At 42.7% G+C, this 27,131-nt stretch overlaps 1 protein-coding gene across 7 annotated transcripts in view; it reads right to left on the bottom strand.

Annotated features, from left to right (window-relative positions):
* The window catches only part of DPP6 (dipeptidyl peptidase like 6), a 506,101-nt gene that overhangs the window by 120,431 nt on the left and 358,539 nt on the right, over positions 1–27,131 (bottom strand). For all 7 annotated transcript variants that reach the window (XR_013831809.1, XM_079946663.1, XM_079946665.1 and 4 more), the window contains exons 4-5: positions 13,686–13,780; positions 12,742–12,816 (exon numbers count right to left, since the gene is read on the bottom strand). Coding sequence is in view for 6 of the 7 variants with exons in the window: in XM_079946663.1 (XP_079802789.1) it covers positions 12,742–12,816; positions 13,686–13,780 (170 nt within the window). In the remaining variant the exon portion in view is untranslated. The remainder of the gene's footprint in view (positions 1–12,741; positions 12,817–13,685; positions 13,781–27,131) is intronic.

The following is a 27,131-nucleotide window of genomic DNA, read 5'->3' as shown; positions in this document are numbered from 1 at the left end:
CTTTTTAACCACATTTTTGCACCATTGCAGCCCCAGGCAACAGTGGGTGCATGATTTTGGGGGGGCAGGCTGTAGCCATGGACATGCTATGTGATCTTATGGTGAATTTGGGGTGACCCAATGCAAAGATCCTGAGGATCCATGTGGATCCATGCTTTTTAACCACATTTTAAGTGGGGAGGGAAGGAAAAACACAGAACGGACAAGGAGCACGAGAGGGGTGTGCAGAGAAGCAGCTGGCTAAGAATGCAGGAGAGGGGTATAACTGGGAGGGAGGAAAGGAAGGCAAAAGTTTTCCCTCACCTACCCACCCAAGCCAGCCAGCTCGCGCGCGCGCTCTCTCTCTCTCTCCCTCCTGCATGTTTTCCCCTCTGCTTGCCTGGAGGGGAGGAGCTTTCCCTGCTCTTTGTTCCGTTTGAGCAAACACAGCAAGGAAACAGAGGTGGGTGGGCAGTAAGACCCTGAGGCAGAATGCAGGAAAGCAGCCACTTCCTATTTTCAGGTTTCCCTTCTAGGAGACGCGCGATTTGATTTTTGCCTGCTTCTTTTTGCCTCCCCTTGCACCATTTGCCTCCAGGGACCACACATTCGCTCAATAACATGCACAGACATTTCCCCTTCCTTTTTAGAAGAAAAAATCTGCGTGTTATAGAAGGAAAAATACGGTACCTTTTTCAGTTCATTATAGATCAGTTCCCAGAAAGCCTTAATCCTTGGGCACGTCCACCAAAGGTGAAAGAATGTTCCTTCTGTTTCTTTACACTTCCAACATTTATTCTCGGGCAAATGATAGATTTTTGCAAGTTTGACTGGGGTCATGTACCACCTATAAATCATTTTCATAATATTTTCTCTCAAGGCATTACATGCTGTAAATTTCATCCCGGTGGTCCATAACTTTTCCCAGTCAGCAAACATAATGTCATGACCAATGTCCTGCGCCCATTTAATCATTGCAGATTTAACCATTTCATCTTGTGTGTTCCATTTCAACAGCAAATTATACATTCTTGACAAATTCTTAGTACTGGGCTCTAACAATTCAGTTTCTATTTTTGATTTTTCCACCTGGAAGCCAACTTTCCTGTCTAATTTAAAGACTTCCATTATCTGATAGTAATGAAGCCAGTCTCTCACTTTCCCTTTTAACTTCTCAAAACTTTGCAATTTCAATCTGTCTCCCTCTTGCTCCAAAATTTCCCAATATCTCGGCCAATTGACCTCCATATTTAGTTTTTTAACAGCTTTTGCCTCCATTGGCGACAACCACCTTGGAGTTTTACTTTCCAACAAATCTTTATATCTAATCCAGACATTATATAATGCTTTCCTGACAATATGATTTTTAAAACCCTTGTGAACTTTTACCTTGTCGTACCACAGGTATGCATGCCATCCAAAAAAATTGTGAAAACCTTCTAAATCCAAAATGTCAGTATTCTCCAGAAGTAGCCATTCTTTCAACCAGCAGAAAGCTGCTGATTCATAGTACAGTTTAAGGTCTGGCAGGGCAAATCCGCCCCTTTCTTTCGCATCAGTTAATATCTTAAATTTTATTCTAGGCTTCTTGCCCTGCCAGACAAATTTAGAAATATCTTTCTGCCATTTCTTGAAACAATCCATCTTATCCACTATTTGCAATGTTTGGAACAAAAACAACATTCTAGGCAATACATTCATTTTTATAACTGAAATTCGACCCAACAAGGAAAACTTCATATTTGACCAAATTTCTAAGTCTTTTTTTACTTCCATCCAAGTTTTCTCGTAATTATCTTTAAATAAATTCAAATTTTTAGATGTCATATTTATCCCCAAATATTTCACTTTCTTAACCACAGTTAACCCTGTCTCATTCTGAAACTTTTCTTTCTCCAATACTGTTAGATTTTTCTCCAAAACCTTCGTTTTAGACTTGTTTAGTTTAAATCCTGCTACTTGACCAAACTCTTGAATTAATTCTAATACTCTTTTGGTACTAGATTCAGGCTCTTGCAATGTAAGTACTAAATCATCTGCAAATGCTCTCAACTTATATTGTTTAGCTCCGACCTGTATTCCTTTAACCAACTGGTCCTTTCTAATCATGTTCAGCAAAACCTCCAGGACCGATATAAAAAGTAATGGAGAGATTGGGCATCCCTGATGTATCCCTTTTTCTATAGGAAGTTCTTCTGTAACCACATTGTTTACAATTAGTTTTGCTTTTTGTTCAGAATATATCGCACTTATACCATTTTCAAACCCTTGACCTACTCCCATCCCCCGAAGATTCTTTATCATAAAACTCCACGAAATATTATCAAAAGCTTTCTCAGCGTCCACAAATATCAGAACAGCTTTAGTATTAATGTTCACTTCCAATTTTTCCAAAATATCAACTATGTTCCTTACATTATCTGATAAATGTCTTCTCGGGAGAAAGCCTGCTTGGTCCCTATGTATCTCCTCCATCAAAACTACTTTCAACCTTTTCGCTAAAATGTCAGCAAAAATTTTATAAGCCACATTTAATAAGGAGATTGGGCGGTAGTTTTTAAGTTGAGTCTTTTCTGTCTCAGTCTTCGGTATAAGTGTGATGAAAGCCTCTTTCCACGTATCTGGTGCCTTCTTTCCCTCCAAAATTTCGTTACATACTTCTTTCAAAGGTTGTATTAACCACTCTTTCAAAATCTTATAGTATTTAGAAGTCAGTCCATCCGGTCCTGGAGATTTGCCCAATGCCATATTTTGAATGGCACCTTCTATTTCTTGCTCTGTTATTTTCTGATTCAAAATCCTTTTACTTTCCTGAGAAATCTTTTTCAGTCCATTTTTCTCCAAAAACTGTTCTATATCCATATCTCTCTGAGGACCTTGTTTATACAATTGTTTAAAATATTTCTGGAAGCAATCCCTAATTTCTGTTGGTTTATAAATGTTCTTTCCATCCACTTCTAAATTTGTAACTGTATTCAATTTTTGTCTCTTTTTTATTTGCCAAGCCAGCAGTTTACCACATTTATCAGCCGATTCAAAGGTCTTCTGTCTCATTTGCTTGATTCTCCACTCTATTTCTTGATTCATCAGCTCCATATATTGTGTCTGATATAATTTAATTTCTTTCAGGATATCCTGTGATTTTGGCTTTGATCTCAATTTCCTTTCTCCCTCTTTTATCTTTTCCAAGATTTTCTCTTTCTTTTCATTCTGGCTTTTCTTTTTAATTGCATTCTGTTGTATCAAGAATCCTCTCATCACTGCTTTGCTTGCGTCCCAAATAATTCTTTTTTCTACATTGGTCCTCATGTTAATTTCAAAATAATCTTTTAGAGTTTTCTGAGCCTTTTTACAAACTTCTTCATCTCTGAATAGGGTGTCATTCATCCTCCATCTGAAGGTACCAGTTGTTGTTAACTTCATCACCATCTTTACCGCATTGTGGTCGGAGGGAGGGAGGAATATAAATGGAAATGACAACGGCAACAATGGAGCTAAGTTAGAGCAATATTTATCATTCCAAAAACCGACACCTGAAGGATAGGAATCTTCACCTTTCCTTCTTCAAAATATTCATTTCTTTAAGAAATAGGATTCCATTCAGATAGAAGGGGACTACGAGCATTAAATATGAATGCAAATGTGGGAGAAATGCAATGAAAGAGTCCTAAGGCACCAATTAGTAATTGTTTTATTGCAGCATCAGCTTCAGGGGCATCAAGTGGCCTTATGAAGCGGGAAGACAATGAAAGTGATATGGGATAACGTGCTGGAGAGAAACAGGGAAGATATTATGGGAGAAAATCAAGGGAGAAAATCCACTCCACCCAAAAGTCAGTTCCCCAAATAAAATAATCAGAGCCCTTGCTTCTTAGTGCTTGGTTTTGTTTATTATGGTCCAGTCGTTCCATTGACCAATTAAATTAGCAAATGAACAAATCAGTAGTTGTGTGCATGTGTGTTACAGGAAGTTTTATCTCAGAAAGGGAATTCCTTTTTTTTTTAAAAAAAATGGGGCTTGCCACCTGCCATGCTCATAAACAGCTCCATTAAAAAAGAAATTTAACCCTCTTGCAAAATTAAACAAAGCCTCTTTTAGTCAACCCAAATTTTAACTGATTCATCTATTAAATCACCTACAAAAATGACCACTAACACGTAAAGAATATTTAAAAGATTTATTTTTAAAAAAAACTGCAAAAATTAAGACGATCAGGTAGAACTTAAATCATTTTCAGGAACTGAGAGGTGTAAAATCTCTGAGCATGAAAAGGATGCCCTTTAAACAAAACAAGACAAAACAAAACAAAACAAAACAAAAAAACCTGTGAGTGGGCAACCATTTGAGATAAGGGGAAAAGCTTTCACATCAAAGCAGGTGATTCCAGGTAGATTTTCACCACCTCATCACTTTAGTTACCAATTAATTCCTGGCTGGTTCCTGCATGTCCTAAAGATTGGGGCACTTTAAATGAAAGATAGTGAATGGAATATATATATATATATATATATATATATATATATATCTATGCCTGTCTGTCAAAGCAGCCAAAGAGAAACTGACCTGAAGAATTATACTTGGGCTTCTATATCCCACTGAGATGATGAGGTGGCCCTCAATCAAAACCCTCATACCGGCAGTTTCATCTTTATAAACCCAGCATTTGTCTGTCTCTCACAAAAATATGGGAAAGAATGGCACTGCTTGATGCCAACCTACTTGAGAAGTTCTCCCTCAGGCTTGATTGGAAAAAAAAAAAGTGTGTCGATCACCCTTTTTAGCTATTCTAAAAGCAGACAACTTTTATATGCCTGTTGTCTTTGTCCATGGAGTTTTCTTGGCAGGGATACTGGAGTGGCTTGCTGGTTCCTGCTCCAGGGTCAAAATTGGGAAAGGAGTACAACAAGGCTGTATATTGTCTCCCTGCTTATTTCACTTATATACAGAATTCATCATGCGAAAGGCTGGGCTGGATGAATCCCAAGCCGGAATTAAGATTGCCGGAAGAAATATCAACAACCTCAGATATGCAGATGACACAACCTTGATGGCAGAAAGTGAGGAGGAATTAAAAAACCTTTTAATGAGGGTGAAAGAGGAGAACGCAAAATATGGTCTGAAGCTCAACATCAAAAAAACGAAGATCATGGCCACTGGTCCCATCACCTCCTGGCAAAGAGAAGGGGAAGAAATGGAGGTAGTGAGAGATTTTACTTTTTTTGGGCTCCATGATCACTGCAGATGGTGACAGCAGTCACAAAATTAAAAGACGCCTGCTTTCTTGAGAGAAAAGCAATGACAAACCTAGACAGCATCCTAAAAAGCAGAGACATCACCTTGCCAACAAAGGTCCGTATAGTTAAAGCTATGGTTTTCCCAGTAGTAATGTATGGAAGTGAGAGCTGGACCATAAAGAAGGCTGATCGCCGAAGAATTGACGCTTTTGAATTATGGTGCTGGAGGAGACTCTTGAGAGTCCCATGGACTGCAAGAAGATCAAACCTCTCCATTCTGAAGGAAATCAGCCCTGAGTGCTCACTAGAAGGACAGATCGTGAAGCTGAGGCTCCAATACTTTGGCCACCTCATGAGAAAAGACCCTGATTTTGGGAAAGATGGAGAAGGGGTCGACAGAGGACGAGGTGGTTGGACAGTGTTCTTGAAGCTACCATCATGAGTTTGAGCAAACTGCGGGAGCAGTGGAAGACAGGAATGCCTGGCGTGCTCTGGTCCATGGGGTCACGAAGAGTCGGACATGACTAAACGACTAAACAACAACAACAAAAGCAGAAAACAAGCATGCATTATGAACTCATTAGAATAAACACACAGGCACTCCCTATGCACATTTTAATAGAATAAGATCAATGTGTATATACAGGCCTCCCCACACTTGTGTGTGATCGACTCTGCATTTGTGGCTGATGCCCAATGGGGCTGGAATGACAGAAGGCAAGGAGCTCAACAGTGGATGGACCTGGTACCAATAATAACCAGGCGCAAGTACTGTATTTTTCACTCCATAAGACACACTCTTTTCTTCCTAAAAAGTAAGGGGAAATGTCTGTGTTTCTTATGGAGCAAATGTGTGGTCCCTGGAGCCAAATTGCCCAGGGGCGAAAAGCAGATCATGCTTTTTTTTTTTTGAAAAAGGGAAGTGGATGTTGAAACAAAGTCGCTGATCAGCAAGCGATCAGAAGGAGATAAGGGATGCTAGAGATAAAGGAGGCTGCCTGGGAGTGGGGACGTAAAAGCCCATGGATCCTCAGGATTTTTGCATTGGGTCGCCCCAAATTCACCATCAGATCACATAGCATGTCCATGGCTACAGCCTGCACCAAAGAAATCACGCACCCACTGTTTGTGGGGCCACAATGGCGCAAAAACATGGTAACAAAGCACGGATCCACACGGATCCTCAGGATTTTTGCATTGGGTCACCCCAAATTCACCATCAGATCACATAGCATTCTAATTTTCTCCCCATCTGCCTCCTGCTGTGGAGTTCTACAAGGAAAACACTGAGAATAATGACGGAGAAGCTGACAGGCAAGGCCATCAGTCCCTTAGACTAGTTGTAAGTAAGGCAGGAAGGTATATGGGGGGGGGGCTGACTCAGAGGAGACCAACATTGTTTGTTTATTACTTATTAAACTTACTGGCCGCTTGCCACCCAAAAGGTCTCCAAGCGACTTCCATTGAAAAAATATGCCCAAATACACTAAGAACATAAAAGGAGCCTGGTGGATCAGGCTGATGGCCCTTAAAGTCCAGCATCCTGTTCTCACAGAGGCCAACCAGATGCCTATGGGAAAGCCGCAAGCAGGATTCGAACACAGGAGCCATTCTCCCCTCCTGTGGCTTCCAGCAACTGGTATTCGGAAGCTGTTAATGTTCCAAGGGGTTGCTCGAGCGCAAGCAGGCAAATGCCTCCCTGCTCGGCTGTGAAGCCTTGCTTGTGATGCCAAAATAAACTTTATCTGTCCAGAGCGCCACTCCCCCGTGGCTGGCTCATTCACTGGCAGAATCTGAGAGTGGGCGGTCCTTAAACCTTCCCCAGCAAAGTAGTTTCTTGACGCCCAGTCTGCGCCTCCCCTCTCGGTGCGGAAGCTTACTGCGCAAGGAGGGCGTGGGTAACGGAGGACCTCTCTCCTCCCCGCTTTCCCCAGGCAAGGGGTCCTGGCACCGTCTCGTCTCCTCCGAGCCCTGAAGCTCCTCTTCACTGGAGGCGTGGTTACTCTCCTCCGCTGAGGAGGTGCTGCTTCCCACGATCTTTGGGGGCTCTCTGTAATCCATCCGGCTTTTCCCCTCTCCCCCCTGAGCCAATGGCAGTTCCCTGACAGAAGTACTTACTGCCTCCAACTGTGGAGGCAAAGCCTAGGCATCTTGGCTAGTAGCCACTGGTAGCCCTCTCCTCCATGAATTTTCCTCCTCCTCTGCATACCATAAAAGGTGTGTGTGTGTGTGTGTGTGTGTGTGTGTGTGTACTTATATAACACATTGATATTCCATACGGCACATTGGGAAAACAAAACCAAAACAACAGCCTTCCCCCATAACAGAGACAGAAAACATTAGCGGCATGCAAGCAACACACAAAACAACAGTCCCACCTACAAACTAGCAGATAAAACTATAAAGCTCAACACAGACCACCCCCTCCCTAGCCCTAAAATACGTAATTCGCAAGGGATTGGTGAAACTGCACCCTGTTTGCCTAACAGGAACGCCTCTGCTGCTGTATCTGATGCATCGAGGATGATGGCGCTGGTATAAGACACTTTGGGAAGGTTTTGCCCTGAAAGGTGGAATATACATTTTTGAAATAAATATAAATAAATGAAAAGATGCCACCTCTGCTTTTCTTTTTCTTCTTCCTGGTCTCTGTGACTCAGAAGGCAACAACTGTCTACACAAAGGCAGCCTATTCTAAGCTGCTCTCACCTAGTTTCTATTCCTTTCCTCTTACATGAATCTTTTAATATTATCAGAGACATTTTTGAAAAATGAGATCTGAGGGAGAGGTTTCACTTGCATAAGCTAGCAGAAAACTTGGCTTATTAAAACTACTGGGGGGGGGGGAGAAATGGAAAAACCAACAGCTCCAAAACATTCATTTCAAAGGCGCTGCCTACTTTCACTCAGAGGTGGAATAATCTTTTTGGCTAATGCACACTGTTAAGTAAGATTGCAAAGGCACTCATTGTGGACCATGCACAGAAGGCTCTGTCACAGCAGGAGCCCTCCAGCATTAAACGACATCATATTAGAAGTCTCCACTGCAACATCACCCGACTAATGGGCAGATTAAGGCCTCCGGTACCCTTAGCAATGCACAAGGGCACTGTGCACAAAACAGCTCCTATGAATGGATTTTTTGGACTTAAGAAGTTGTAAAATGGGAAGCATGGGATGGAAAACCCAGGCTCTGCACCAAAAATTTAAAAAGGAACTGTAGCAGTAGAAGGGGTGGGAAGATTTCTGTTTTAAATGAAAAAAGTGACAGGAAGAAGAAGGGTTCTTAACTCTTCACTTCACACTCCTTCACTAAATTCCCTTTCTCAGTGGCTTTTGTCCAGCTGGTATGTACATGTCTATCTATCTATCTATCTATCTATCTATCTATCTATCTATCATCTATCTATCCATCTATCCATCTATCTATCTATCTATCTATCTATCTATCTATCTATATCTATCATCTATCTATCTATCTATCTATCTATCTATCTATCTATCTATCTATCTATCTATCATCTATCTATCATCTATCTATCATCTATCTATCTATCTATCTATCTATCTATCTATCTATCTATCTATCTATCTATCATCTATCTATCCATCTATCCATCTATCCATCTATCTATCTATCTATCTATATCTATCATCTATCATCTATCTATCTATCTATCTATCTATCTATCTATCTATCTATCTATCATCTATCTATCTATCTATCTATCTATCTATCTATCTATCTATCTATCATCTATCATCTATCTAAATTCCCAGAGGGATTTAACAATCAATCCTTCTTCCTTGGGAACTCAGGGAATTGTATCTCTCTGAGGGGAATAGGGTATCTCCGTACAACTCTCCATATCCTTAACAAACTACAGCTCTCTGGATTCTTTGTGACTGCTTTAAGTAGTATGGTAAAGGTAAAGGGACCTCTGACCATTATTGGCTGAGGGAGCCGGTGTACAGCTTCCGGGTCATGTGGCCGGCATGACTAAGCCACTTCTGGCAAACCAGAGCAGCGCACGGAAACGCCGTTTACCTTCCCGCCGGAGCGGTACCTATTGATCTACTTGCACTTTGACGTGCTTTTGAACTGCTAGGTTGGCAGGAGCAGGGACCGAGCAACGGGAGCTCACCCCGTTGTGGGGATTTGAACCGCCGACCTTCTGATTGGCAAGTCCTAGGCTCTGTGGTTTAACCCACAGCACCACCCTCATTACTAATGTAGTATGATACTGTTCCAAATGTATAGTGCCAATGGGACCACAATCTTAGTGACTAAATGGGCATGTAGGGAGGAGAAGGCAATTTCTTAGGCATTCTGAGCTCAAGATGTTCAAGACTTAAGTACAATAGTAACAAAACCTTAACCTTGGTATGGTAACCAGTGCAATGTAGTGGTTAGTATGGACTAAGGCTTGGGAAACCAAGGTTTGGGAAACAAGTGGAGATTTGATCTCCACTCAGCCATGAAGCTCTCTCTGGGTGCCTTTGAGACAATCACAGTCTCTTAGCCTAACCTACCTTAGAGGGTTGTTGTAGGGATATAAATAAATGGAAATGGTGGCAGCTTGTATCCCTTGGAGGAAAGCTGGGATATAAATGTAATAACAAATAAATTAAATTAAAGAATATTGGCAGCCAGTGCAGTTCTTTTACGTGCTGGTGGAATGATGCTCTGCTTAGTTCCCTTGTTGCTAAATTCTGAATCATCACACAATCCTGAAAATTTAGAATTCCAGCTGGATAAAAAGAAAATGCATGTTTAACTTTGCTTTGCCACTTTTTAGATATTCAGTAGAGCTGCCTCTTTCTAGACCTGCAACTCCACTTAAGTCTCTTTTGCTCTGCAGGTAAGAGAAAACATTGTGCCTAATGCACCTGTGATAAGGTGAGGGAATATACTGGCCTTTTAGGTTATTCTACAGATCGATTCTATGCACGTTTGCTTAGAAGCAGACCACTCTGACTTCAAAGGGACTTATGCATGAGTAAGAATGCACGGCATTGCAGCTGTATTCTGTAGTCTGGCTTTTCAACAAAATGTGCCAAAAAAGAAAAGAATTTGTAAGGATTTATTTGTCCAGAAGTTTACTCTGCTGATTGCTTGCTATTTTGGTGTTAATGTTAAAACTCCTCAAAAGAAGGATAGCCATATTCCAGCTGCAAAATATGTTTTATTTCACATGGGACAGGGTGGGGATAACAAGCTTGCACCAAGTAACTTCAAACCTAAATAAATGATGCAACCCATATCAATTATACAAGCCAGGCACAATTTCTCACAATTTATTTTGCTTTGGCTGTTCTTAGGGATGGATAAAGGACTAAAGTCCTATCCTCGGCCCTCAGAATTTCACTTAGCCCTACTGCCAAATATTTTATCAGGCACTTTCAAGCATCTTTATGCCCAGGTGTTTTTGTTTAATTTAAAAAAAAACCCCATCTTGAATCTAAGTCGCTTAGGTTGTTGGGGGAGGCAATGGGCAGAAGAATATTGTTATCTGGACCCAATTTGTATGTCCAAAATCTTTGGACATCTGAGGAACCGAATCCAGTAGTAATAAACGTTAATAGTTCATCCTTAACTCTAGCACTGGGAGCAGAAGGATTAGAATTAATGTGTTATTTCAGCTGTGAGAGACATTGACATTTACCTTCTGTTTAAATTTATAGAGTGATTTAGGAAGGAGGTTTAGAAGGCAAATTACAATGGTACCTTGGGTTACAGATGCTTCAGGTTACGTGTTTTTTGGTTGTGCACAGCGCCGAACCTGGAAGTACCGGAACAGGTTACTTCCGGGTTTCGGAACTCGCGCATGCGCAGAAGCACTAAATCTGCTACATGTAGTGTCTTCAACCAGATGTCCAGGTCCTGGTGCACTTGGCTGGACTTCTAGCTTTCTTGGCTTGTTATGGGATTTCTTGGCATTGATGGCCTATAATGAGTTTAAAGAGTCAGACTCTATAGCAGCTGGGAGCTTACTGGAAGCATGTGAACTGTCCAGATAGCAGGTGTCCTTGTTCCACAGAGCTTTGCCCCTGGACACCCCCTAGGGGCAGGGAAGACTGGAGGCAAAAATGGGAGGCAGAAGGCTGTGCTGCTCTGCTATAGCTGCTGCCTCCTCTGACCTGGGTTGCTTCTCTGGCGGTGGTGGGGCAGCTTCTTGCATTTACACTGCCTGAGGCGGCTGCTTCATGCTACCAAATGGGTGGGCCGGCTCTCATAAAGAAGTATTTCATCTTGTCTGTCCAAAACCTTCCAACGCTCAGCTTCCCTGAATGATCCCAGGCTCCAGTATTTTGCAGCAAAAATGTCTCTCTTCACATCCTGTATAATTTCATGAGCAATTTTATTTCAAGTCCCTCCTTGCACACCTTATTCCTAGCTCCAAACGGTAACTTTTCTTCATGGGGGTGTGTGGATTCCTCCTCCCTTTTCAGTTGCCCCTTTCCAAAGCTTTTCCAGAACTGCCACAACCTTTTCGTGATGAAGCTTTTCTGTAGTGAACACCTTCTCTCAGAACTTTTCATTTGACAATTGGGAGTACACTATAATCTTCCATTTCTGTATCTACATTCCAGTGATGCGAAGAGGAGAAAAGGTCCCTGGGGTAACAGTGTAATTATTAAAAGGTATTGCTTCCCCTTTTCTAAGCCCACTGACTATGAGCCAGGATTTCATTGCATTTAAAAACACTTCTATTCATGCTGTGTTATACTGCAGCTGGTGACAGTACTCAGGTCTCCCTCTCATATTGGCATATGCAAATTTTTATCTCAAAAAAAATTAAAAATCCTTCAAGTATTTAAAAAGAAGAGGAAATATCTGACCTTTTTGTGTGTGGTGTTGGAAGTTGTACAGAAACAAAAGTGGAAGAATCCCAGGTCTATAAGGAGATCCAGCATCTGGGATCTCAAGGCCCCTTCTCATGCGCCCAACTAATTCCACAGCAGATATAAAGATAATTGTGGCCTTTGCAGCACTGGCTGTTATGCTCATTCATGCAGATAAAATCAGCGGCACTACACTGGTCAAATGGAAGAACCATCAATTAACATTCATAATGTGTGCTAGTAAGTAATGACCATTTCCCTGTCTTTAAACGGTGACCGCTTGCTGGGATATGTGCCAAATCCCATCAATGGCAGCCAGCATGTCCAATGTCTGACAACATCTGAAGGGTCAAAGGTTGCCTCTCCCTGCATTGAGCATATACCACTTTGAAAGAAGAATGCAATGTCATTTTAGCTAATACTCCATCCCTCCTTTTTTAATAGCTTTTGACAGCTATTCCCTCTTGCTCTCCATTTTGCAGTATTCAATTTTTAAGATATAACTGAGCTGATATTTTTATTGTCTAAAATTATGTTTGAACAAGCTCAAACTTCTTTAGCAACCAAAGTGTACCATTTCTGTAGGAATATCTGGGTAAAATGTAGACTGGAGCTACGGCCATCATGTCAAATAGGAAAATGCGGTTAATTATTTGTCTGTAACACAGTCTGTCTACTTACCGGCGCAATTTCATAGGCAAAAAGTCCGTATTTTTTGTCTGGTGAAACTTCATATCGAATAGCTTTCATGGACACCTAAAGAGAGAGAAAAAAAATCACAAATAAATTCATTTGAATGCATGTGCATAGATTTGGAATCCAAGAACATGACCATGATACATTTGCTTGCTTCTTTTAAGAAGAATATAATGGTTCTAGGGGTTGCTCGTGCGTAAGTCGTCGCCACACCTGGCTGAGTTACCTGGGTGAACCCTATTCTGTCTGGACAGCCACTCACCTGTGGCTGTCTCAGTCGCTGGCAGAATCCGTCAGTGGGCGTTTCTTGAACTTCTTCCAGCAAAGAAGCTCTTTGACACCTAGTCTCCGCCTACTCTTCCTGCGCGGAAGCCTTCTGCGCAGGGAGGGTGTGGGCAGCGGAGGACCCTTACTCTCCCCGCTGGTCTCCAGCGAGGAGTCATGGAGCCACCTCGCCGATTCCCCCATCTGCCCCCCTTCTCCACTGGTGCTACGCTGATTTCCCTCCCCAAAAGATGGGTTGCTTCTCTCCCTCCTGGGACGCTCTCCGTAATCCCTCTGGAGCCCTCCCTCTCCCTCTGGCTCCGATGGCAGTTCCCTGACAAAGAAGATAAGATAAAATTGCCTGTGTGTTTCATAATGGAACTTGGCATTATTACTGAGCTAGGCTTGGCTCACGTGTCTCATATGGCACACAGACCATTAAACAGTTAGAAACGGAAAGATCAAAATGCTGCAGCAAGTATGGAATCTGAGCTCTAGGTATGTTAAAAGATCTGTGTTTTGCATTTTCTGCTGATGCCAAGGCCAAGATATTTAATAAGTGTACTACTTATTGAAGGTGGTACAAGAAGTAAACTAAAGCCATTTTATTGGTCTGAAAACCGGACAACTGTGAAATAAACCTGCCCATTAAATGTGGTACTTACAATTATTTTGTTGTCTATTAACACTGTTGAGTTGTTTGTTTCAACATTGTGCAGTATCACAGAGCCGTTCCGGTTTCTATAAATGAATTCTGTATCTAAAGACGAGAAGAGAGAACAGAACAACAGTGTGAAGGATTAGGTAGAAGGTGATCCTGGAAGAAAGACCCTGTAGAGCAGGAATGGGCAAATCTGTTTGGCTCTTTACATTTATATATCTATTATTATTAGTAGTAGTATTAGTATTATTATTATGCTGCTCCTCTTCCTCCTCCTGTACATTCATCGGTGTTTTCTCCTAGTACACATTTTTGCATGCAATTTCCACTAATATAATGTGGGTTTTATGTTATTTTCATCAATATATGCATTCATATGAACACTTTATTCTATTATATGCATTTTTATAGATTTAACTTGGCTGGAGAACTGCATTGCAAAATTCAGAGAAGTGCAAAATTCGAAGGAGGGCTGTGTTACAGTTTGCCTATTGCCTTGGAAAGTGCAAACCAGGCAAGTCCACCTTCAAATTTGAACTGAATCCAATTTCTCATGACTTCCCTGCTGGAGAACCTCTGTCAATAAGAACTAGCACATTGTGCTTGATGTGCAAATAGTCTGAACCCAGACTTCCTGGGTTCCTAATAGGCCCAGCCAGCGTTTGTCATGAATGGGAACTAACTCAGAACCTCTAGGTTACACCTAGAATTTCATGCAGCATTTGGGGCTTTGGCAGATGCACAGAGGTCAGTGTTGGAAGAGTTCCATGAAAACGGCATGTATGAACTTCTATTGCCTTGAAATGCACAACAGTACTGTTTCCAGGCAATTTAACTCAAAGCAACTGGTACAGACTGAAAAGACAGCACTGCAGCAAATGTGATAAATAACTGTCCACTTAAAAAAGAAAGTAAGTTTGCAAACTACTGCTGTATATACTAGCAATAGCTGAATTCCTATGATCAAAACCAGAGATTTTAAACATATCTCTTTCCACTTCCACCCTGCCTGGATTTTAGTTGACCATCCTTTTGTTGGCAGTTAAAGTGCAGTAGGATTTGTTTTCATTATCTCTAATGTAGATTCAGATTCCCACAGGAAGCCTTGAAATGTTCTCTGAATTTGTCCCTCTTCAGCCAGCCCTGCTTGCGTAATAAAATGGCTTTGTGTGTTAAGAGGTAACTAAATCCATGTTACTGCAGATGTGTAACAAATCCCCAAGGGCCACAGATCTAGGTATAGTTAAAATATTTTTTGAATGTCAAGTGATTCTTTTCTGAATGCATGTAACACTATCCATCTGAAATGCAGCCTCCAATAGAAGAAAAACAAGCATGCTAGAGCAGGGATGGGCACCATCTGTGACCCTCCGGATTGTTGGTGAAAATTCCTGGATACCAAGATCCAAGTTTAGGGGAAGAACACTTTGGTGACAGAATCCCAGCAGAGATTTAAAGTCACAGAATATGCAGCAAAGTAAAAGGCTGTTAGACTTTTAAAATACGCCCTTTAAAGTGACTTCCAAAATCCCCTCTTAAAAACTCTCCAGAGGTCAGATTCACGTGCTTCAGAAAAGGTTGCACAGATAGTAAAATTTAGCTTTCACAAACTGGTGAAAAATTACTAAATTATTGCTTTAGGTCCTCAAGAGCGGCTGGTGAGAGCCATGTGGTCTGAGCTGTAGCAACCAGCTCAAACCTCTTCACATGTTGAGCTTCTTGGGAGGACAGGGGGAGAACAAAGACTTGATTACAACAACAACAAAAATTTATTTATACCCAGCCCATCTGGCTGGGTTTCCCCAGCCACTCTGGGCGGCTTCCAACAAAGATTAAAAATACATTAAAACATCAGTCATTAGAACTTCCCTAAACAGGGAAGTTCCTAGTTTTTCCCAAAGTGAAGGGAAATAGACATTGCTAAGCCTGGCAGGACAGCTTACTCTATGGCATTAACCCCTTCCTGCATTAATTGGATTTAGGCATGTTGATCATATGAGACTAGTTATCCCATCACCTTGAGACAGCAAAGGATGATGGGCACTGCAGTCCAACAGCCCCTGGAGGTCCGCATGTTTCCCCTCTCTGTTCTAGAGCTACATGAGAAATCAAGCCACATGGTTATTCCCATGGCAATTGAGACAATGTGTTTATGCATGTTATACTCTGAATGATTAAACCATCTTTGAAGGATTTCACTTCTTTTTGGAAATTCGGACCCTACTGAAAAGAAGAGAAGAAAAGAAAAAAAGTGAACCATCAATGATCTGCTGGGGCTTTAGATCTTGCTGCTACAGTCAATACGTGCCATCAGCAAAGGGTCGAAATTTAATGAAGAGCAAATTGGCTTGCTTTAAAGAAGCAGAAATTGATTGGCTTTGTGACCCAAAGCAAAACACAATAAGGCTTCAGTAGTCTCCAAGTCCTGTAATCATCGTCGTCCTAGGAATCAATGAGTAATAGGCCTCCTTTTGTGTTTTGAAATGTGTGATTCATATTATTGAAGCTGAATTCATTTTAATAGGGCGTCCCTCAATCAAAGACAGAAAATAACACAGCAATCTTGGTCTGTAATGAATTCTGTCCAGCAAGCTGATGAGAATTTCAGCCTGATTTATAGCTGTCATCAGAGCTGATAAAGGTCACCACTGAATCTCATTTTTTAAAAAAATGTTTCCAGTTTTATAGGGGGCTATTTTCAGCCAAAACAATGCTGAAAATACCTAATTCTCTAAGCAAAGAGTTGTTTGTTCAAATACATATAAAGAATTATCCTGGAATCCCTTGACTCAACTATCTCCCTCGCTTACGATTTCTGGGAATCTGCCTGATAAAGCTCTTCCATGCATGCACGTCAGGAAAGAGTGACAATTCCAATTGCAGATCTTTGATTATGGGGGCTTGAAGGGGGCATTTTGGACGGCAGATGGATCTGCCGAGGGTGAGAAGCCCTTATATGCAGGCAGAACTCTACCTGCAGCACTTCAGATCTTGCCCACTGATGGTTTGTGGTTTTCCTAAGAACATACAAGCCTGCTGGATCAGGCCAGTGGCTCATCTAGTCTGCCATTCCATTCTCACAGGGTCCTGCAGAAAACCTGCGAGCAGGATTTGAGCACAAGAGCACTCTCCCCTCCTGTGGCTTCCAGCAACTGGTATTCATAAGCACTGATGCCTCCAACTGTGGTGGCAGAACATCGCCAATGGGACTAGCAGCCATCAACAGCCCTCTCCTCCATGAATTTGTCTTAATCCTCTTTTAAAGCCATCCAAGTTGGTGGCCATCACTGCCTCTGGTGGCAATGAGCTCCACAGTTTAACTATGTGTTGCATAATGCGCTCAGTGAATGCTGACAGTCTCAAATGAATATAAATATCAAACAACGTATATTCTATACCTTATATCACATTTTCCGGAAATTGCAAACATTTATATATTGACAGTCGCTAGATTTTGTGTGTGTATATATTATTATTATTATTATTATTATTACTTATTAAATTTGTATGCTGCCCCTCATCTGTAGATCTCAGGGTGGTTCGCAACATAGAAATACAAGATAAAAACATGAAATTAATAATAATAATAATAATAATAATAATAATAATAATAATAATACCCACAAACTGATAAATCCTTTCCCTTGTAAAAATACAAGATAAAAACACAAATTATTATTATTATTATTATTATTATTATTATTATTAATAATACCCACAAACTGATAAATCCCTTCCCCCACCCTAGTCCTGTATACTAATAGTAAAAGTGTACATAAGAAATGTAGATCAATAAATATGCCAGCAGCTTGGGCCCCTCTTTAGGGATGTTGGTATGGGGGCTGTCATGCTGAGCTCCTGCACTTCTAAAACTTGCATTATGCAGCATTTGAGTTACATTTCCCAACTGTCTGGAAAGGCTCGTTCCCTGGCCACAGAGAGGCAATCTGCTGACACATATCCCAAGGAAGTGTGGTCAAAACATTGCCACAAGTCTGCTCTGCTCCAGCATGCAGCTCATATGCTGCTCTATGGATCTGGATGATGGAAGTATCCCATGGCTGTTACACAAGAGCTCAGTTCTAGGAGACTGGGTTCAAAAATGAATTAACTACTGACCCCACAGCACTAAAACATGGTCAGGACCATAAAAAACCTGCAGGTGTTACTTATGATAAAGTACAATGGTGCATTGGGGCCAGTAGCATCTAAAATTAGGCTAGGGGCTGCATGTGACCCACGGGCCACCAATTGCCTGTCAGTGAGCTAAAACATGGGTGAGCTGCACAATACCCCATTGGCTAAACAATGCATGTATTTGGCCCATGCACAAATTGAATGGTGACACAAGGAAGGGGCATGGCTCAATGGTAGAGCAATTCTGTTGCCTGCAGAAAGTCCCAGGTTCACTCCCTAGTGTTCGCCATTAGGGCTGGGAAATATCCCTTGTCTGAAACCTTGGAAAGTCAACAACACTGAGTCAGAGATGCCAAGGGTGTGATTTAGTATACGGGAGCTTCCTGTGTTTGATTAAACCAGCATTTTATGGCCTCGCTCTTCAACATCTCCCATCTCTTCCTATGAAATGAGAAATGGAAGCTAACATTCAGGTGGCAAAAGGGACCCAAGGAAGAAAGATGCCAGATTGTCAGCAGCACATCCAAATCGTCGCCCCATCACAGCCGTATGTTCCGTGTGGCTCTTGCCTAGCAATGTGTATTCACAACATACCATTTTTTCACATAAAAGGCATTTGGCCGAGGTGTTGCAGCAGGCTGCAACGGCTGAATGTGTAGCAGGTTTACAGATTAAGAACAAATAAGCCATTTGCCTGCAAGTTCTTGAAGTCCCATATGTAATATGAACGGTGAAGGAAATGGAGGCAATTCTTGTTAAGAGAGGCCGTTGTTGAGTGATAGAAGAGAAGCCCACGACAGGTGGACGAGAACAATCTGGTTTTATTTCCAAATTGCACCAGCAATTAATGCCAGGCAAAAGCCCTAAACTGAGCTAGCACAACTCCCAAAGACAGACGCTGATGGAATGGCTTAGCAAGAGCAAGTGCTGGTGGAGACCCAAGAAAATGAGAGCCAAAAGCATCACAGTGGACAGAGAAAGACCAAACACATGTTGGTGCCCAAGGCAGAAAATGCACCTGATACCCCCATGGTGGTGGGAAAATATAATAAGGAACTAAAGAATGACAATGACGATGGTGGTTTACAGAACACTATTGGTGTTCATGGCACATTGAAGAGAAGTATGGTATAAGAGTTCAAGCCTCTGCCCTGAAGAGCTTACAATCTAAAATTCTTCACAGGGGAAGCAATAGAGCAGGAAGGAAAAGAAATGGGAGGCAGGGGTAAACGAGGATGCAGTGTGCAGTTGTTTTGGTTGCACATGCTTGGGCTTAGTTACAGACTGAACTACAGTAGGATATGCAGACTATGGAGTTATGCCAAGGCCTTCATGATTAAGGTGGGTTTTGAGGAGGGATTTGAAGGAAGTAAGAGAGGTAGCAGCAGGGAATGAGTGCCAAGAATATGGGGGTAGCAAGGAAGGGAAGGTGGAGTGCTTTGAGAGAGCAGACTAATGGTAGGACAAGGTCTGGTAGCAAAAGGACAAAACTAAAGCAGATGAGGGAAATCCGAGACAGATGTACACAGAAAAGAATAGATGAATCAAAGGTGAATACACTTCAGTGTAGGAAGGTGGGATAGGAATTGCTGGGAGTAAGTAAGTAAGTAAGTAAGTAAGTAAGTAAGGACAAAGCAATACAGTCAAGTTTAGATAATCATGCTAGGTTCAGTTTGCATGCAAAGCTTTCCACCTCCTTATTTACAAAACTGGAGATTTGATTCTGCCTTAGGCCATGTCTATACCAATGCTTTCTCCAGACAAACCTACCCTGTGGCAAGGTAGCACACAGGGCAAAGGGCTCCCAGAACTGCCAAGGGAAAGCTGCACACAATAAATAATTTCTCTCCTTTGTGGTTTCCATTCTCTTCCAGTGTCCAAGCATACTTTGGCTTCCCTGCATCAAAAGAAGGATGGCAGCTTTCCGCAAAGGGATGGCACTTCTGTCCATTCAAGAGCTTTGAGCACAGCAACAACCATAGTTCCACAGGTGTAAGCTTCTCCCATTAAATGCCGTCTGCTACAGAACTCCCAAATAACCTCTCCTGCTCAGAAGAAGGTCACTATTCAGAGTCTTACTTCTCAATGCCAGTGCTGCAGAGGAATTAGCTGAAAAGAAAGACAGGAATGGAACCTGTAGCTTTAACAGTAAGCCACGATTCTAGTAAGGTAAAGGTAAACAGGGACGCGGGTGATGATGTGGTTTAAACAACTAAGCCTCCTGGGCTTGCAGATCAGAAGGTCGGCGGTTCGAATCCCCACAACGGGGTGAGCGCCCGTTGCATCTGTCCCAGCTTCTGCCAACCTAGCAGTTCAAAAGCATGCCAGTGCAAGTAGATAAATAGGTACAGCTGCAGCGGGAAGGCAAACAGTGTTTCCATGAGCTCCAGCACTCATCACGGTCCTCCATGCATCAGTAGCAGTTTAATCATGCTGGCCACATGACAAAAAAAGCTGTCTGTGGACAAGCACTAGCTCCCTCGGCCTGAAAAGCGAGATGAGTGCCACACCCCATAGCTGCCTTTGCCTTACCTTTACCTATTCTACTAGAGGGATTTTCAACAGGGTCCACTTGCTAAGTCATAATGCAGCAAAGGGAGAAAACAGCACATTTTGCAGAAAGAGGAGTCTCATGCATAATAGCAATCTAGCTAGGAAGGGAGCAGATTGCAATGTATGTCTGGTGTGTGGCAATTTTACGGAGTTTCCTTTCTGGCCTCAGTGGGGTGTTGCTTGCATATAAAAAGCCCCTGGTCTTGCGCGCTGTGCCTGTACCTGGGGCTGGTGGGGGGGGGGGGGGAGGCTTGTGCAACCCAGACTACTGCAATGCAGAAATAAACTCCAGTTTCTTACAGTTCCATTTTATTAGTATGAGGAAGCAGATTGTAAGAGGGAACAGCTTGCTTGTAACATTAGGAACAGAGCCCTTAATTCCTGGAGACACGTGAAATCTTTTTTTATCTCACTGACATTATGGGTCATTATCTTTTAGTGTTTCTCCTTTTCCCTTTGGTAGAGCTTCTTCTCCTTCCTGTTTAATATGACTGGGGGCTGGGACACCCCTCTAAGCAGTTGATTTGCTGTAATTTACCTAAACAATGAACATCTCATCACATTGGTACATTAAGTCAGCATAACATGGCTTAGTGTGCTTTATTATGCAAGGAGTAGCTTTAATCACTCTTTACTTTAATGCAGCACGGACCCTTGCATTTAGTATGTTTTGTGCCAAGAACATTCAAGAGCAACACACATTTACTCCAAACAGGCCTTTCCACAACCAAGCTCTTTCTCCCACCATGAAGAAATACAGGATGCAAATTCACCAGGACGGCAAGAAGACTGGGTGCGCTTCAGAAACAACAACAATCTAGGATATAATTTGATAGTGGTTACAATATGCTAGGTCTGAGTGCAATAGCGTCTTTAGAATTAATTTTGTGAATAGATAGGGAGATTACAAAGGCTATGGCCTCTTGAAATGTTACCAAAAAGCAGCTGGAGGCAGTGCACAAACCCTTGACAATATATATTGCTCTGCCTTAGTTTTAAATGGACACTTCTTTAGTGTGGCTAGTTATGTATTACCAAAAAGGAGAATTTGTATCACCAAAGAAGCAGCCAGGGGAGGGCACGTGGTAATGTCATAAGTTTAGTAAAGGTGTGTTTGTTCCCTTTCCACAGGGTTTGCCTGGTGGGTACCTATCCCTGGCTCATCAATGGATTTTTTTGGGTTGGGAGGTTTCTTTGTAGTTCACACACTACTCTGGTTTGCTGCTGAGATTATTGCCCAGAAACCTGCCTTGCAAGCACCTCCCCCCCCCCATTCTTCTCTGTCCTTCCACCCTTCTCCCTTTCTCCAGTAAGAAGCTTCTAGTTCAATTTTCCTGGTCCCTCATGCACCTGTGCGTCTCGCCTATTGATTGATTGATTAAATGTTGCAATCCTAAAATCAACCCCTCTTATGATTCTGTATCTTGTTCCTTGTGTTCTTCAGAGCCAGCCAAAGAAGGATTAAGAAGCTATTAAGAGGAAGGTCGATTGGCTAATATCAAAGCTCTCAGGGAGCAAAGACAACAGCATCCTAGCCTAACATTTCTACCATCATCTTGCTCCTCTCTATGTCACCTCCATTGTGGATTTGCCAGTTATTGACATCTTTCCTGTTACCTCTTCTTCATCTATTGTAGAATGTAAGCTGCCTGTGGAAGGACCATGTCGCCTCTTTTCTGTACAGCACACTCTTGGAAGTTGGAGCTATAGAAAATATTAAATGGCACTCTTGGGATGTCAATGCCATGCAGCTCATGACCCAGAATTTGTGCACTTCTGACTTCTCTTCCACTCCCTACAAGGCTAAAGTAATAAAACGAAATAAATTGTAAAGGGTGGAATTCAATGTTGTGCTGTGATTAACATTCTTTCTGCACATTCCAGCTTCCCTCTCTTCACCCTGAGTGCTGTTCTGGGGGTTCGCTTGACCCCTCCTTGGAGCTATTTTTGGGGGGCACAAAGAAGGAAGATGGAAGGGAGAAGCCTCATTGTGCAAGCAGGAGTCCTTGTTAGGTGAACTGTCTGTTTAAAATCTTCTTCCTCTTTGGCGATCACTCATAGCCAAGTAAGATTGTCTTGCATAAACACGGTTTTAACAATGAGTCCGTAAGTGACTGTGGAGGCCAATTCACAGTGGGGACATTGGTTCCCGGGCAGGAGTTGATCACAGTGTGGATTTGCCAGGCGTGCCTTCCTCTTAGCACGTTTCTCCCTTGTGTCCTGCGTTTGAGTGTCTTCAAAGCCCATGAAACCTTTGGTAAAGGCTGTTCTCCAACTGGAGCGCTCGCAGGCCAGTGTTTCCCAGTTGTCAGTGTTTATACTACATTTTTAAAGATTTGCCTTGAGACAGTCTTTACACCTCTTTTGTTGACCAACAGCATTACGCTTTCCATTTTTAAGTTCGGAGTAGAGTAGTTGCTTTGGAAGACGATCATCAGGCATCCACACAACATGACCAGTCCAACGAAGTTGATGTTGAAGAATCATTGCTTCAACACTGGTGATATTTGCTTCTTTCAGTACACTGATAGTTCACCTGTCTTCCCAAGTGATGTGTAAAATTTTTCTGAGACACCGTTGATGGAATCTTTCAAGGAGCTGGAGATGGCATTTATAAGTGGTCCATGTTTCACAAGCATACAGTAAGGTTGGTAGTACAATAGCTGTGTAAACAAGCATTTTGGTTTCCCTGCAAATGTTCCTGTCCTCAAACACTCTGCACTTCAATCGGGAGAAAGCTGCACTCGCAGAGCTCAGGTGATGCTGGATTTCGGCATCAATGTTGGCCCTTTTGGAAAGATAACTGTCTAGGTAGGAGAAGTGATTGACCTTTTCCAATGTTACACCAATGAGTTGGATTTGTGGGGCTGCAGAGGAATGCTATCTGTTTTCAAGTGTAATAATAGTTGATTTACAAGGTGTGTGATAGTGGTTGCTGCTTTTTAAAAATAATAATATAAAAATTACACTTTCCACTGTTTCTTAAGAGCATGCACATATTGCTTATTAGGTAAAGATAAAGGTACCCCTGCCCGTACGGGCCAGTCTTGCCAGACTCTAGGGTTGTGCGCTCATCTCACTCTAGAGGCCGGGAGCCAGCGCTGTCCGCAGACACTTCCGGGTCACGTGGCCAGCGTGACAAGCTGCATCTGGCGAGCCAGCGCAACACACGGAACGCCGTTTACCTTCCCGCTGGTAAGCGGTCCCTATTTATCTACTTGCACCCGAGGGTGCTTTCGAACTGCTAGGTTGGCAGGCGCTGGGACCGAACGACGGGAGCGCACCCCGCCGCGGGGATTCGAACCGCTGACCATACGGTCGGCAAGTCCTAGGCACTGAGGTTTTACCCACAGCGCCACCCACGTCCCCATATTGCTTATTACTTAAAGATAAATGTAGACAACTGCAATAACCAAAGCATGAGCTAGAGTTTTAGCTGTTGGGAAAGACATATTTTTTTTTTGCAGTGGTGTACAGGAAGAAGCAACATGATTTGACAACTGATTGAATGTGAGAAACAAGGAAGGAAGATGAGCTAAAATAATCCCCAAAGACAAGGCTATCTGTCCAGTCAACAGAAGTCCGAAACCTTTTGCTATTGGGAAATTTGTTGCTGAAAATTTTGTTTAAAAATGAAGCATGGCAAAGAGTATTTGGAATAAATGAGAAGAGTGCATGTAATGCATGACTTGCTGAGCCCCACGAATCCCCTCATGTCAGCTAAGCTTCTGATTTTAGAATGCTGTGTTACTTTTATTGATGTTAGCTGCTCTGAGCCTGGCTGCGGCTGGGGAGGGTGGGATATAAATAAAATTTTATTATTATTATTAGGCAACGGAGGGTCTCCGGAATTTGAAAGATGTGAAAGATGAAAAGCACACCCCCACCCCCACCCTGCATTACAAACCAAACATTGCAGTTAGTTCTGAGAGTGGCAAATCACCAGTACCGTATTTTTCGTCCTATAGGGCGCACCGGCCCATAAGACGCACCTAGTGGTTTTTTTTTTGGGGGGGGGATTAAAAAAAATTATTTCCCCCCCCCCAGCCACGGGGCTGGGGTGGGGGAAGCCCGAGCTTCCCCCGACCCCAGCCCCCAGAACAGTCTGCCGCCCGCAAGCCTTGCGAGCCGGTGGGACCTCCCGCCCAGTGCGCAGGGCTTGCGGACATCTGCCCGAAGCATGGGGCATGCTCCAGAGCGCGCCCCGTGCTTCGGGCTGCAGGCTGCTGCCCGCAAGCCTTGGGAGCCCGGCGGGCACTCCCGCGGGCTCCCAAGGCTTGCGGACAGCTTCCTGAAGCCTGGAGAGCGAGAGGGGTCGGTGCGCACCGACGCCTCTCGCTCTCCAGGCTTCAGCGAAAGCCTGCATTCACCCCATAGGACGCACACACATTTCCCCTTCATTTTTGGAGGGGGAAAAGTGTGTCCTATATGGCGAAAAATACGGTATTTCCCTCTTGCTGTCACCCAAGATTACCTCCAAGGTCTACCTGATGCAGAGTGCCTGCTCTAGAGTAGCAGCACAGCAGATGGATGAAAACACAACTAGCATAACATCTGGGCAATCAGCTGCAGCAGCACTGCAATTGAATACCTGAATTTCATGCTGGAGCTGTTCTTTATCCAGCTGCAGCACTGACTTGTTTACATGTCCAGTCAGTCATATGCTTTGGTCACCTGCTTCTTAAGCAATTGTTTGTGGCCACATTTTATTGTTTAAACGTGGATACTTTCTTCGGCAGCTCTTGGAAGAAGCTGTAAGAGCTTCCCTCCATGCTCATTTCCACCACAAAACTGATGGGAGATCAGTTTTATTCATTGACTCCAGCTTGGTTGTCTCAATTCCGCCCTCCCTTTCTTAATGACATTTACGTTCTTTGCTCAAGGAAACCCGGATGCAGTCCAAGCTCTGCAAGACATTACAGTAAAACGAGCCCTTTCAAATTAATTTGAATGCAATTATTGCAGGTGCTTAAAATGCACAGACCTATCATAAAGTAGGAGTAATGGTATCATTAATAATGTTTATTCCTTATTGAGTGCCTAAACATTACTAGGTGGTTAAAAAAAATAATCCCTGCCTTATCTGCAGGTTTACAATCTGAAAAAGAAGCACAGAAGGGGAGGGAGAGAGGAAAGGGAAACAGCAGTAATAGGAGAGGAAAGGTCAAGTAGAACCAATCAAGGTTTCCTGCAGGGGAACAAAAGGTCAACAGAGACCACAGCTTTGAGGGGATGGATTCTGAGGGTTTTTCAGAGAATGAACTTCTTCCAGTGGAGTCAAAGAAGCTTTTAGTAACCTAAAAATGTATTTTGAAAGTTGGATTGTTTTTCTTTCTTTTTTCTGGTTTGCCCTTCTTTTTCTTTTCTGTAAACTGAAAATGTAATAAAAATTTTAATAATAATAAAAAAAAGAAGCTTGAGAAAGATGAGGGAGATAAGGAATGTTTGATGTTAGGGGGAAGAAAGGCATCAGAAGAGTATAGGAAACCAGATGACGAATATCTGCAAAAAAAATAGTTTTCCAGATCAGGCTAATGGCCACCTAGTCCAGCATTCTGGTGACTAGGTTTTGCATACAATAACATTTCAGGGCAAATCCTGAGACTCCTGCTTGGGCAAGACATCCAAATAATTTCAAGGTAAGCAAGCCTTTTGATAAGACTCGCAAAATCTGCCAGGAAGCTTCCCTATCCATCTTTAAAATTCACAGCAGGAAAATGGAAGCAATTAGGTACAGGTGAGGCATACATGGTATATATATACTATAGATCGCTGTTCTGTATAGTGTACTTTGCTGGAGCTGACAGAAGTTATAGTTTATTTCAGATGTGTGCACACACACACACAAAGCAAGCTAGGAAAAAAAGTGAGGCTTAAGAAGAAATAAAAACTTGATTCCCTTTGTTGAACTCCAAGGCTCATGCGTGTGAGGTACATTTTTCAAGTGTCTACATCAAACACTATTTCCACTCCTACTGTCATCCTTTATAAAAAGAGGCTCCCTTTGAAAGCACAGAGCAATGGCAACGATTCCATCTTGTCTGACACAAAGAAATGATCGTATCACTATAATCAAATGCGATGCTGTGTCACCAAGGCTCCTACCCCATAATGGTATTGCTGGGGACTCTTCAGCAGGGTTGAAGAAGACCACACAAAGGTGAGGGACAGAGTTTGAAAAACATGGCTTCATGGCGAAGGGTTGAAAGATAAGCAAAACTTGTGCAACCCTGGGATGGCAGATCTAGAGAATGTAATGAATCTTTTCCTCCAATTCTATATACAGATCCCAACCTCACCAGTATTCTCAAAAGCGGTGGCTGATGCAAATTGAGGCAGCTAGTGGGAAAGGCAAGGAGGCCAACAGTAGGTGGAGCCAGAGCTATTGATAGGCAGAGCCAACTAATTCTGGTCCTCTTCCCTGCTGAGTTCTACAAAGGCAACAATGAGGCTGAGGAGCAGGAGAAGGAGGAAGCCGACAGGCAGTGCCATCCCTTGGACTGGCTGTGAGAAAACAGTGGCTGGCTGAGGGCAGAGTGACATTGATGGGGCAGTGCCCTATGTTGGTGTGATGCGAGCAATGGACGAAATTACACAGCACTTGGTCTCAGGTCTTGAGTCAGCACACCCCCCACGTCCACATGCACTGGGTTACCACAGCAACACCAGCAAGGTCAAGTGTACAAACCAAATCGGACTCTGCAGTCATCCTCTGAGGCCCTTCTTTGTGTGCCTCCTCCACATGAAGTCCGGAAAGTGG

This window comes from Podarcis cretensis (genome assembly GCF_951804945.1).
Source record: "Podarcis cretensis genome assembly, chromosome: 12".
In the NCBI taxonomy this organism is placed as follows: Eukaryota; Metazoa; Chordata; class Lepidosauria; order Squamata; family Lacertidae; genus Podarcis; species Podarcis cretensis.
The sequence above is the reverse complement of the archived record's forward strand: the minus strand, read 5'-3'. Positions and strand labels throughout refer to the sequence as shown.